Genomic DNA, 14057 nt, shown 5'->3' on the forward strand with positions numbered 1-14057 from the left:
TGTTATTAATACTTACATTCCTGCTTAAAAGTAAAATATTCTGTGAGGTGCCTGCATTCATGGTTGCCTCTCAAAAGAAATAATGTGCTTGGATACAGAATCTTCAGAACCCACAAATATAGCACACACTGTTGAAAAACAAGAGTACTAGTCATATGTGATAGCCCCATTTCAAGTATTACAGCACAATATCCAGCTGACATATAGAATAATGCCCACTTAAACTTCATTTATCACATCTGTATACCACCCTTCCTTCAGGGAACTCAGGACAGCGTATCAGAAAATTACCATGGCAATTTGGAAAGGAACAACACAGAATAAGACAGAATTGCCAACTTGCATTCTGTTACTACTGAGAGGCAAGGGAAATGGAAAGCAATAATTGGCAGGTGGGAATAGCATACTGAGCCCATCTGTCCCCTGATACCCCTTTACCTCCTCCCCATCAAGAAACATTCCTACTGGGGAAGTGATGAGATGAGAATTGACAAGCAGAAGGGTTAAACATACTGCCCAATGGATCCTTCCATCCACACTTGTATGTAATTCTACTCTGTGGCTGAAGCTGAGTTCAAACATGGTGGTAACCTAAAATCCATTACTACTTGGCAATAACTGCCTGACACTTCAGAGGCATTCTAATGAGTATTTCCTCTTGGTGCAAGAACATAGTATCAAATTCTGTGCAAAATGCCCGGTGTACAGCAGCACAGTGGAATGTCCTTGCATTAGTATTATAAAACCAGCCACATCAGTTTTGAAAGGCCCAGTGTTTCCAAAAAATGCATCCAAATGTCTTAAGATGCCCTTGCACACACAGTTGTCAACCTAGATGGCTCTGCTCCAAGAGCACACTATTCTGTATGGTATGACGTATTAAGCACACAGAAAAGAAAGTTCCTTTAAAAAAAAAAAAAGATAAAAAGCTGTTCACAATTAATCTAGTGAATCTTTGAATCTAGTTTCACAGAACTCTAGAATTCTTGCTTCCTATCAGTCAGTTTCCTAATTGTTTACTGATGTAATGTGGGAGCAGGCAACGTACAGCTAAGAGGGGTACAACTTATTTTTCAGGCCTATCACGCGGCAAGGGTGGTCATTCTAGAAGGAAATCTGAGCAAATTTTTATATTAATAAAATTAATAAAAAGTGGGTTGAAATAAACATGTTTTAACATTTCTCTTAAAAACTGACAGTGATGCGTGCCACAATTATTTCTTGGGTGGGGATAGGAAATTCCAGAGGGACAGTGCCACTCCCAGAAAGTCCCTGTATTAGGGACCCATCCACCCAACATCTCTTATTGACAAGTCAGAGAACAGGACAGGCTGCTGTACATAAATGTTCTGAGGCTATTATAGGTTTCTAATCAAATCTGAAACCTAGCAGCTTCAAATTTAAGTTGGGCCATGAAACTAACAGGCAACCACTGGTACAGAATTGGTGCAGTGTGTTCCAGCTGCTTGGGCCCATATAAGCATTCTTGCTACTGCATTCTGCACCAGCTATGGTTTCCAAACCATCTTTAAAGGTAGCCTCACATAGAACACATTAGTAATCCAGCCTGGATATAAGCAATGCATGTGCCACTAAGGCAAGCTACTTTCTCCAGATAGGGCGATAGCTGGGAAATTAGCCAATGCTGATTAAAAGCAGTCTGGCCACCAGTGCCTTCATGAAGAGTGCCAAGCCCAGAAGCAAACCCAGAGTGCCTACCTCATTTGCCAGGGTGAGTGCAATCTTCTCTAAAACAGACTGCATCTATCCATCCAGATCAGCAGTTTCCCAACCTGCCAGATTTCCATCTTGTCAGGATTAAGCTTAATCTGGCTTGCCCTTATCCATCCCAGAACTGCCTCTAGACACCTGCTCAGAACTTTCATCGCCTCCTTGAGATTAGATTACAGAAACAAGAAGAGCTGTGTCTCATCTGCATACTGATGACACTGTGGCCCAAATCTCTACATTAGTTCTCCCAACAATTCCATGTAGATGATGAAAAGCATGGGAGCAAAACAGAGCCCTGAGGAACTCCAAAGGTCAGTGGTCAAGAGGAGGAACAGAAGTCCTTTAGCACATGGAAACCTCTAGCGGACCGAAACACTGCCTTATGGTGTAGTAATATGTGAAAGATTGTGATTGTGGAAAAAATTACAAACCAAGCAAGGCTAATAAAGGGTGTAGGCACATAATATAACGGTTGATGTTATTGGAAGCCGCCATGAGGCCCAGAAGAACCAGTGGGGTCATATTTTCAATGTTCTCAAGATAAGTCACCCACCAAGGCAAACAAGGCAGTTTCCATCCATCCATCCAGGCAAAGGGAAAAAAAATTGGAGCAGTTCTAAATAACTAGCATCATCCAAACTGCCTGATGCTGGCAAGACTTCACTCACTCTAGGACCTTGCTGAGCAACAGTAAGCCTGAAATGGGACAGTAATTTTCCAAAGCTGAGGAATCTAGACTCAGCTTCTTTAAGAGCAGTTTTATCATCACCTCATTCAGAGAGAATAAACATACATCTTACCATGGTGAAACAGTTACTATAGCAAATAAATGGGAAAACCATTGTTGATATTAACATCAGGACACACACATTCAATTACCTCTATGCTAAAATATCCTCTGTCTACATAGTCACCAAGGAACAGGTATCTTGTGTTAGCAGGTGATCCTCCCACTTCAAATAGCTTCATTAGGTCAAAGAATTGGCCATGAATGTCACCACACACTGCAATAAAAATGCTGCTGATTAAAAAACCATGATGAAGTTCTACTGGTGGGAAAACCACCCAAACTTTATTCAATCAGAATTTCAGGTCAAGAATCTAGTCATTGCATCTTAATTTTAAGTAACAATTAGAATTAATTTTAAGTAGCAATGACTTCCCACCCCAGCACCATCTGTTTTTCAGCTATTGTTCACACTCAGATTAATAGGACTGGAAAAAATATTTGCAGTGTCAGGTGCCACCAAGAATGTTCAAGTGTTAGGAACATATAAACTGTTCAGGGCTATTCAGTAGGTTGTCTGCATACCCTAGGAGCTATCAAACATTTTTATTGCCAACTTCCCTAAAGGAAGACTAAAGTTATTTGAACTTTCTCAAATCTAGATTATGGCAGAACTAGAATTTTAAACTGTATTCAAGCAAACTTGTCCTCCTCTATCACTTGTTATTGCTCCATTCATTTTTTACCATAACTTTTGCTCCAATTTCTTCCTCATGTTGACCTTTCTTCTTTTTCCTAATTTTCCTTTCAGTCTTTGTCCTTACATCCCCTCTTCCTCCTGTTAACTATTCCTACATGTAATTTCCACCTCTCCCATGACCCAAGTGTTCACACACCAATGGCATATAGTTCTGGAGGCAACCAACTCTGGCACATTACATTTCATGCATTTACTCTGTTTAACAAGGTAGTGTGAAACAGAGTTTCCCATATGGACTTGTTTTCTGAGTGACCACAGAATTTATCCCATTCCACAACCAACTCTGACTGAATGTTCCCCATTGTGTTCACTATGCAGCTCCACCATCAATGGTGGTAGATAGGAAAACATACTTGACTTAATAGAAAGCATTGTGTATTTGGCTCCCAGTTTTTTCCTAACGCTGCTGCAGAGTTCTCTGGGGCTACGATCCCATATAGATAGATACTTTTTTGGGGGGTGAGGAGAGAAACACATACACACAAATGGAGGCAGACACACTATATATGGAAACCAGTCAAAAGTATGATATTCCAGCTGCAATGCATTCAGAAAGCGGATTCTCTTTAACTGAAAAGGTCCCAGCCTGAAAGTAAAAAGAGCACAATCTCCTGAGGGATAGGGCAAATTTTTCATAAAGGGACAGAAAGACTTCAAAGTAAAAAATAATTTAAAACCTCTCTTAAAAAGTCTAACATCTGTGTAGCAAGCAGAGAACCATCTGCTTTATCAAAGAAAGGAACTCTTAATATCTGTCTGGGAAGCTGAACATAAGGCTGCTAACTGAGGAAAGACCTACCTGTTGTCAACTGAGTAGCATATGCATCAGGGGGCAAAGTTAATTTCCAAGAAATGAATCATGAATAAGGTCAGTCAGAACATCAGTTAAGCCGATAGTATTTAACTTGAATTGAACAGTAATAAATATATAATACAGTATTTTAAAAATGCAGAAGAGAACTGCAGAAGAAATTAACCTTCACACTTTTGATGTCATACTATTCAAATATCCATGTCTACAACTTTAAAGCAATTCTTATATTAAAAATAAAGCACAATAACCTATCTCATTTCAGAACCAAAATTTCTTATGCAAGATTTTCCAGTATTTTGTCCAGTTCCAAAATATTAAATATATTTTTATTTTTTTTACTATTATCATCTTGCAGTAATCAGTAGATTACTAATACCTACCAGTTCTAGGTTCAAGAATAAAGCTATATTCTGAAATATACAAACATAGTCTTAATTTAAAAGGAAATAAACACTGTCAAATTTGCTAATGAACTCTATTATTTAGGATTCAACCTCCACTGCCTATGTATCTACCAACTTTCCAAATTAATCTACCATCTAATTAATTAATTAATTAACCTCTGGTCTATGAAAAATCATGCCCATTGAATCTTCAAGACGCCAGGAGCACTTGCAACAGTGAGCAGCATCCCAGCCTGAATGCTTGTGTGCACAGCCTGTTCACAGCCTGCTAAAAGCGCAATCTGTCCTTGCTTTGACTCAGTGAGCACCAGCAAGTGTTCCCCCTTTCCTTGCCCCAAAGACCAGTAACTAATCTTGGGGGGAAGGATTGGGGGGGATGATGAAAGTCCTGGTAGAGTGGCTTTTCCTGGCACAAACTCTTAACTATCAGTTCCAAAATTCCCATAAGGAAAGTGATGCTATGCACACCATTTCTGCCTGGGAGAAGGTTTGCTACATGCAGGGTGCATGATCACATTTATCCTGCGAGTACCGTCTCCCCTTCCCTGCCCCAAGATCTCTCTGTTCTGTCCAGAACCCAAAGTAAGGTTGGAGAGGTGGTAGGCAGTGTCCATGTCCCAGCAGTGTCCAAGGGCCTTCTTCCCAGGCAGAAATGATGCACATCCATCAGTTTCCCACTAGTCATCTCAATCCTCATCAGGAAAAGTCATTTCTCTGGGGCTAGGGGAGTACAAGGGATGCGGGTGGCACTGTTGGTTAAACCACAGGGCCTAGGACTTGCCAATCAGAAGGTCAGTGGTTCGAATCCCCACAACGGGGTGAGCTCCCATTGCTCGGTCCCTGCTCCTGCCAACCTAGCAGTTTGAAAGCACATCAAAGTGCAAGTAGATAAATACCTACCGCTCCGGCGGGAAGGTAAACGACATTTCCGTGCGCTGGTTCACCAGAAGCGGCTTAGTCATGCTGGCCACATGACCCGGAAGCTGTACGCCAGCTCCCTCAAGTCAATAAAGCGAGATGAACGCTGCAAGCCCAGATTTGGCCACGACTGGACCTAATGGTCAGGGGTCCCTTTACCTTTACCTTACAAGGCATCTCTGCCACTTTTCCCCGTCCTGCTCTAAGATATGTTATTGAACCTTAGAGCAGAAATGGGAAAGACAGCAGCAGAGGATGCTTTGTAGTCACTCACTAATGAAACACTAAACAAAAATTCAAGACTTAGTGAACATTCACAAAGGAAGGGAAGCATTCATTTGGAAGGTTCACAAAGGCTTGGTCTCTTTCAGATAAGCAGCTGCAATGCTTGTGCATTCCTAGTCACACGGCACCATCATTTTGCACATAAAGTGATGGGTATTTTATGTGTAGCAAAAGCAAATGATGCAGAAGTCTAAAAGCATGACAATATAAGGGTGAATAAATATGTTATTTATTCTATGAAGTCCAATGTGTTTTAGGAAATACTAAAACTCTAAAATTAGGAAATATAACCTATATGTCATAATTTTAAGTATTTAATCCTGCCTCCCCAAAAATATAAGCTATAAAAAGAAAAACTTGCTACATAGCCAAACTTATAAACAACCAAATCAAGCCTTAGATAAAATTTCAATGTATTCAATTTCAGAAGTGTAAATTATATCACTACTAAAATTATTAAGCAAATATAAAATTTCAGAAAGACTTGTTCTAGTTTCCACTGGACCATTAAATTGTATTTTTTTAGCAAGCTGAAAAGCAAAGCTTCATTCAAGGTACAGCGAGCTGGTTCAAACATCACAATAAATCATGATTTGTATAATGACAAGGATGATATGAGACAAGTCTGAGACTTGCACACTCACCCTCTGCTCTCTCCTTTGGCACACCAGCAAGGAGATTAGATACAATGCCATTTTAACTGCAGCTTTTCATTGCATCTGAACCCAACAAACTGTGGTTAATATTAACTATGGTTTGTTTGAAACAAGTCAACTTCCAGCCAGAGATTATGAATATTCCCCCCACCTGGCCGCAAATCATAGCTAGTACTAGATGGTTTATGTTCTGATGTAATGTTAAACTGTAGTCAACTGAAAGCAAAAAAATCACCTCCTTGCAATTGTACCACGTGAGGAAGAAAAAGGGGGAGGGGCAGGTGCTCAAGGCTTATCAATGACATCACTACCCCAATATATTTCAAAGCTCATATAATCCCTTTCTTTTCTTTACCATTCAAGACGTTCAATCTTTCTATCTAAATTATTTTACTTCCAAAGGTACTGAAACCTCATTCCATGCATTTATGACATTAAAAGTGGCAACAGTTAGCCAGAGCTTGCACCTGTAATAGGAGCTTCAACTTCTATCATGGTTTTCTCTCTTCTTAAAATTGCAGCACCATCATTGATGATTCTTAGTGCAATTTCTTCATCTACCCGACCTTCTTTTATTAGGTGGTTTTTCAAAATATCAACCCGAGGTTTTCCAGCTGCATCAAACACTTCTTCTGATGTTAATCGGTGTGTTGGCGGAAAAGGGACAGCTGAAAATGAAATACCGCAAATATTACTTACAATCAATGACTTGAAAAAGCTCTGAGCACCATTTTGATCTAAGACAGACAAAAAAGTGACTTTTTAAAAAAGGAAGGAAGAAACAGTTGGCTTGGTTATTTATGTATGTATACTAGGAAAATGAGGGGGCTGAATGTGTGGGGATGGAATACATTATAGGGTGTGCACAAAGCACACAAAAATATAGTTTCCTTGGCAGTGAGGGCAAGGCCATTCAGTTTCAGAAATGCATGTGCATTGATTTAGTATTCCACACAGGAAAAGTGGCAGGCACTATTATCAGAGAAATAAAAGGGTGTGCTTTAGGATACCATTGAGGTTTGAAATAAACATATTCCCTACGTCTTGTGACTGCAGCAACTTAGAAAACCAAGCTTGGGCCTATTTGTACATTCCTTTCCCAGTTCCCTTTTTGGTCTAGAGCACAAGAGTATGGTTCAGTTCAGACATAATGCCAAACTAAAGTTCATTAAGCAGTTTGAGGAGCTGTCTGAATTCAGTTAAACAAAGCCATAATTATAATCTAGCTCCACAGGCTGATTCACCACAAGGACTGGAGTAAACAAAAAAATCTGACAATGAAACTGGAAACAGAAAAGCAATTATAAACCAGCTACTTTGGGAAGCTCAGGACACTGTTTGGGTTCTAAGCTGTGGTTAGAGCTAGCTATGGTTTGGTGTAGAAAGTCACAAACTCTGCTTTTTTTCTGTGTTTGTGCAGGACAGTGCGGAGAAAAGGGGCAGGGGACGCATATTATCATCACCTCTCCTCAACTCCTAAAAGTCCTCATCCATCTGTGAAGCTCCATGATTATGGCATTACCAAATGGAGATATGACGGTAAAAATTAACTCTGGCATAATTTCCTGCCCGTAGGGCTTAAAAGCAACATGCTGCAATGTGACAGGCCAGGCCAGTGCCATCCAAAGGGATGACACCAAAGGAGAATGCCACAAGGGCAGCCACCCCCTTTTGGACTTGTTTTGTTCCTTAAAGGAGATTGTTTTAACTTATATTTGTCCAACTGACTGGGATAGTCCCTGTCAAGTGGTAAATGGCAGGTGTGCTGGCTGCCACACTCAACACTAAGTGAGGAAGGGCTTAATCTCCCTAGGTGAAAAGGGAAGACATGGGGGTGGGAATTAATGCAGTGGTGCTGGTAGCAACTTTTCCCCATTTGGGTATTTGTTCTTTGTTGGTAGATCCAAGCAGGGCTCAGCAGAGGGCCACCCCCAAACCCCATCCAGTAAAACAGACTGAAGGCTCAGATTGCCCTGTTACTGGGAATTTATCCAGTCCCCTTTGTTCCCAATTAAATCCTGCTGGGTGTTATGGAAAAAGAATCAATGCCAATATCTATCCAACTCTACAATTCTACGATTCTGTGAAGGCTTTAAAGCAGAGGGTGGATGGCTATCTGTAATGCATTATCTAGCTGAGATTCCTTCATTACAGGGGGTTTGAACACAAATTTAATTATTTCATTTTAAAAATGGTATCTGGTTCAAAATATTGACTCAGCTTACAGAAGACCACACAGATTTTACTCAATGATAATTTATACATTATAAGATTCATTATCTGTTATTTCCAGAGGGATATCTATGCTAGGTTTTTGTAGCACAACAAAGTCTTGTGGCATCTTAGACGTAAGCTTTTGTGGACTACACCTTACTTCATCAAATGTAAATACCAAAATAATATAAAAGAAGCTCCCACTCAATCAAGTTTAGCTTTACTGTAACAAATCAATAAAGAATTTGTTTGCATTTACAAGGCTTACTTTATAATAGGTTTAGATGCTGTGAGGGGTCATTTTTATTTTATGTTTTGCTTTATTATATACCTCCTATGACACTGGAGGATGCACCACTGAACATACCAAGACTTTTAAATACAAATTTGTAGGATGGCACTGTTAACATAAAAAAAAATATGTTAAGTTGGGAATGGGTTCAGTAAAGGCAGAAAGTTGCTGTAAGCAGCCAAGAAAAGTAGCCCCTCAGCAGCAGCTGCCTGGACCACTTTGTCTAATGAAAAGCATGTGTCCTGCCCTGACCCAGCTTGAAGCTCAGGCGAAGCATACGGCTGCAGAGGCACTTACCAGCTAGTCTGAGTCACAGCAGGCAAAGTAAGGCAGGGTCACAACAGGTAAGGTAGGGGCTATCAGGACCTTGGACAGCACACTCCTGAAGGTGGTGGCTAGAGAATCCTCCCCCAAGGAGAGCTGTTGCCTCAGCAATGTGAACAAAGGTCTGATCGGGCAGGTTTCTGGGCATACAAGAGGGATCAGTGTGCCAACAGAGTTCTTTGGGCCCAGTACACCATATATGTATTGCCCCTCCCAAAAGAGGATACAAATTTGCATATACTAATTTATAGGTAAATTAGCTCTCCCCAGTGGGGAAGATGGTAACCAGGTTAGGAGACTAATCCATGTCTGGGTCTTTTTGCTATGATAAGTATAAGGCAGGGGTGGGAAATCTTTGAATTATTTTTAAAAGGCCACTGACTCACAGAAAAAACAAATAAGAGATTACACATAAAATGTCTGTCAGATTGTTCGATTTCCACCTGCTAAACAGCCATTCAAGGCAAAGAGCTCTGCTCTCTCCCAGAACCACTCCTAAACCATGCAAAGAACTCATGTTTCAGGATTATTATGTTATGCGAGATTTCTCATCAATTGATTTTAGGATGACAAAACTACATTTAGAGCAAGATCAGACATAGTATTTCTGATTTCAATATGATGATGTTGAAATAGATCTAAGATTTACAATAATCAAGGCTGAATACTATACTCTTTCTTGGAAGGAGTGAGTGCATAGCTTGTGGGTACTTCTGGATCCATTATGTTGCATGAGCCTTCAACTGGTGGCCCAGCTGCAGCCGTATCTGGACAGGGGGAGCCTGACTTCTGTTGCCTGTGCACTGGTAACCCTAGTTTGGACTACTGCAGTGCATTGGCTGCCTTTAAAGGCAGTTCACAATCTGCAGCTCATGCAAAATTTGGCGGCCAGGTTGTTGATGGGAGCTGATGGTCTGAAAGGAGCAAGGCTGCAAAGCCAGTTTTAAGCCACAGATAGATTCATAGGAATAAAGGCAATACATAAAAGTTTAAAAATATTAGGACAGGAAACTGGATCTGGAAGCACAGTGTCAACCAGTCCACTTGGTGTAGAATGAATGTAATGTGTCTCGACTCTCTACCACCAAAAAAACACCCAATTTTCGGCTGGTGAACCCTTTCCTGAACAGAGACAGTTTAGATACAGTAGCCTCCAGATTGAATTATTTTATTTTATTATTTACCGTACTTCTGCTATTTTTATATTGCTGAATCGCGAAGCTGCATTATATGTAGGGCTGTCCTTACAGTTTGTTCAGAATCTGCAGCTAGGATGCTCAGTGGTACATTCTACTGTGCACATAACACACATGTGCTCAACTGAACTACCAAGCCAAGTTTAACGGGTTGTTGCTGATTTATATGGCAATGAATACTGAGTGTCTCCTTCTACATAATCCAACTCATTCATTTGGTGACCTTACGGCATTTAATGAAAAGACTGGTGCTGCACTGTTTTTATTGTGTGTGTGTGTGTGTGTGTGTGTGTGTGTATATATAGTTTTAATTCTGTTAATATTTAACTGTATGTTAATGATTTTTTTCTACATTACCATCTCTCCCCATATGAACCAACCTGGACCCTGTGATCAGCACCTGAACTCCTTCTTCCTGTGCCCCCTTCCATGAGAAGTTGGGAGGGTGACAACAAAAGAAAAGGTCTTTTCTGTTGTAGCCCCTGTGGGAGGCAAAAAATGAACTTCTCCCAGGCCTTTGGCTAATTAAAAAGTCTGGAAGGGAACAGTGTTATTGTTTTTTGTTTGTTACTATGTTATGTATTTTTTTTGTTTTTATATTGTAAATCACTCTGTATTATGATGATGTTTTAGCAGTTTGTGTTTTTATCTGTAAGCTACCATGAGTCCCACTCAGGGGGAAAGTTGGGGTATAAATATATAGATAACAATATTTAATTCTACTATACTGCCCTTGACAAAGAAAAGCTTTTCAATAATAATATTAATCACGTTCCCAGCAGTTCTTTTTATTTGTAAGCTGCCTTGAGTGCTCATCAGGGGGGGAAAGACAGGGTATAAATAAAATACATAAACATTTTACATACATTGCCCTCGACAGAGAACAGCTGTGCTACACCAGCTGGAACACTCAATGTATTTCCCTTTCATCTCACCCCTTTTTGTTTCCCTGCCTTGGGGGGGGGGGAACTAACCCGAAAACCCAGGATTCAAATAAGCAATCCCCTCCGAAATTTCAGGTGGGGGGAGGCAACCCCACAAACTCTCTCAGCCCAACTCAAGAGGGTTGTTCGGAGGGTTACCAAACAAAACCCAGCCCGCACCTTCGCTGCATAAAGGAAACAACCACAACACCACAGAAAAATCCCCCCCCCCGGCATCCCGATGGACATCCACCACACAACCACGCTCGCAGGCAGGCGCTATGCAAACAAGCAGCCAATGCGCTCTTCCCTCCCTCGGGTGAGGAAGCGGGCACGAAGAGGACGCGAGCGGCGCCTGCAACCGCCTCTCAGGCCCGCACCCGCAGCACGTATGAACTCCCCACATACACACGCGGAGCGAGGGGAACTGACGGGCGAGGCGCGGGATCGCCCAGCCCAGCCCCAGGAGGCGGGCCTAGCGAGGCGGCCGGGCCTGGCCGGGCCTGTCACTCACCCTTGACGGCCCGCTCACAGGTACCGTGAGGCGTCGCCAGCGCAACCCGAGTCCCCTCCTTGCCGGACATGGCGCGGGCGGCGAGGGCAGCAGCAGCAGCAACGGCGGCGGCTCCCTCAGCGTCTCTACCCGCCCCGGCCGCCCCCCGCCCCGGCTGCGGTTCTCTTTATCCGCCTCCCGCCGGGGCCCGGCCAGCGCGAGGGCGAGGGGCGGGCGGCGAGAGACTAGGGGCGGGCGGGAGCAGCCAGGGCCCAAAGCAACATGGCGGCGGACTAGCCGCTGAGGGAAAAAGAGCGCGCGAGCGCGAGTGACGAGGCGGCGGGTGCAGCCCGCCTCGGGACCGGCATGCACCGCGCCCGCCATTTCCCCCCCGCCGCCGCCGCCCCCGCCACGAAGAGGCTTAAGGGAGCTCCTCAGAAGTGCTCGGCTGAGGCGCCATAATTAAAGGCTCCTCATGCAAATAAATGAGGCTGCTTCCGAAATGCTTTTCTTTCCCCCTTTTTCTTTTTTGAAGTGTCTATTCCTGTCAGTAGGAATATTAGTTTGTGGCATATTAACTGCCCTCCCCCCATAGCGGTATTGATATTGGACGGTTGCAAGGCGGCTCACAAAAGTGTAAAAAAAACCCAATAACGTGAAGCGTGTCGAAATTCCCCCAAGCAATAAAACAAGGGCGAGTGCCACAGTCCCAAGGGCCCTCCCATATCTCTTATTTTCCACACAGACACAATTGCTTTTTAAATGGGCTTTGCACCCTCTCGGCTCAGTACCCTGTGGAGGGGAATTGCTGAGGCTTCCCTAAATCCAGCGCTGGAGGACCAGCAATAATAATGAAAGAAAAAGTGAACGAAACTGCAATTACAACTTTATTTTTTTGCAGAGGCAGATGCTATAATAAAGTTCTCTTTAAAAGCCTTCAAGCGGGCCTAAACATTTAGGAAGCTCACTTCCCCAGTGTCGTCATGCTGCATAAATTATTTCATGTGACAATTCGTGGATTGTCCAAAGAAAAGGCTCTTTTGGTAGCTTCATATTAAATCACCATTAATATTAAATTACTCTGCCTAGAGGCTTTTATGCTGGACTTATAACTGGCAAATCAGGCTTTTAAAAAACCCAGGTGGTGGTCCTGGTTCAGACTATGGGATACAGGATGCTTATCCGAGAGGGCCTTAAAATAGAGGTGGGGAATCTATGGCGCTACAGAGTATTTTAAACTATAACACCCATCACCAACCAGCAGCTAGCTGAGTTGGCTGCAGGGACTGATAGGCACTGGAGTCCATAAACATCTGGAGGGGCAGAGGTTCCTCATCCCTGATCTAGGACCATATTAAAGCCTCTTCTGTCTAGAGAGAGGTTATTAAACTGGACAATAAACTGGTGGGCACCTTGGACTAGATCAAGACCATCCATGATGAATAGTTATCTTTTTCATATTAAGACAAGATTATTCTACATCAGTTTCTACATCTAGGGGAATATATTCACCTTGCATATCTTTATGTGAGCTCAGGATCGTAACAATGAGATTTTTATGAAACAACACTGATCTCTCTTTAGCTTGCCTAGACTTCCATGCTACGCATATTTCTCCTTCCTAGCTTTTATTTGCTATGGACAAAGAATTTTTAAGCAGCAGGTGTGACCTTTGAGGGAATGTTTTACCTGTGTAGTGTTAGAAGTCGAAGCTCCTGTACCAGTTTGCTAGAGAGAACCTAGGGTTGCTATATTTCAAAATGTGAAAATCCAGGCAAAAAAGCTTTTTGCCCACCACAAGCCAGAAAGCTGAGAACAATCTGCATGGCTGAGCTTCGTAGACATCATATGAAGCTAAACTGAAGCATGTCTAATTGAATTATCATTTTAAGCCTACCTGAACAAAGCTACTGTATCTGTTATTCTGCAACAGAAACTGAGTAAAGGTTATTTTTACCTTTTACAATGTTGCTTGTGTGATTATTGTTTTAAGGGGGAGAAGGGGGGGGGGATATCAGGAGAATCCAGTCTGCCTTAAAGCATCCTGCATTACTTAAACTGAAAGGCTAAAACTAGCCTATCTAAGCTTCTTTATAAGCTGCAAAAGGATGCACTCTGCTGAACTCACAAATGTGAGGAAGCATAACATCTAATAAATATATAGTCTCCTAACATCTATACACATTGCTACACCCGACACAGAACATGCTGAATCCTTAACCCAAGCCACATTTTCAAACACCCCTTAACTCACCTTTCTCTTCACACACATACTTCTCTCTCCACTCCCATTTATTTAAAATTATAGCCCACCTATCTT

At 42.2% G+C, this 14057-nt stretch overlaps 1 protein-coding gene across 8 annotated transcripts in view; it reads right to left on the minus strand.

Moving 5' to 3' along the window:
* PPP3CB (protein phosphatase 3 catalytic subunit beta) overlaps positions 1-12054 on the minus strand; it is a 35849-nt gene extending 23795 nt beyond the window's left edge. For 6 of the 8 annotated variants that reach the window (XM_053387994.1, XM_053387992.1, XM_053387993.1 and 3 more), the window contains exons 1-4: positions 11759-12054; positions 6763-6963; positions 2611-2735; positions 17-128 (exon numbers count right to left, since the gene is read on the minus strand). In XM_053387994.1, coding sequence (XP_053243969.1) covers positions 17-128; positions 2611-2735; positions 6763-6963; positions 11759-11828 — 508 coding nt within the window. In that variant the 5' untranslated portion in view covers positions 11829-12054. Of the gene's footprint in view, positions 1-16; positions 129-2610; positions 2736-3697; positions 4328-6760; positions 6964-11758 lie in introns of those variants that run through there. The other 2 variants (XM_053387999.1, XM_053387996.1) reach the window with 2 other exon arrangements.
* Positions 12055-14057: the final 2003 nt, after the last annotated feature.

This window comes from Podarcis raffonei, chromosome 5, assembly GCF_027172205.1.
Source record: "Podarcis raffonei isolate rPodRaf1 chromosome 5, rPodRaf1.pri, whole genome shotgun sequence".
Lineage (NCBI taxonomy): Eukaryota > Metazoa > Chordata > Lepidosauria > Squamata > Lacertidae > Podarcis > Podarcis raffonei.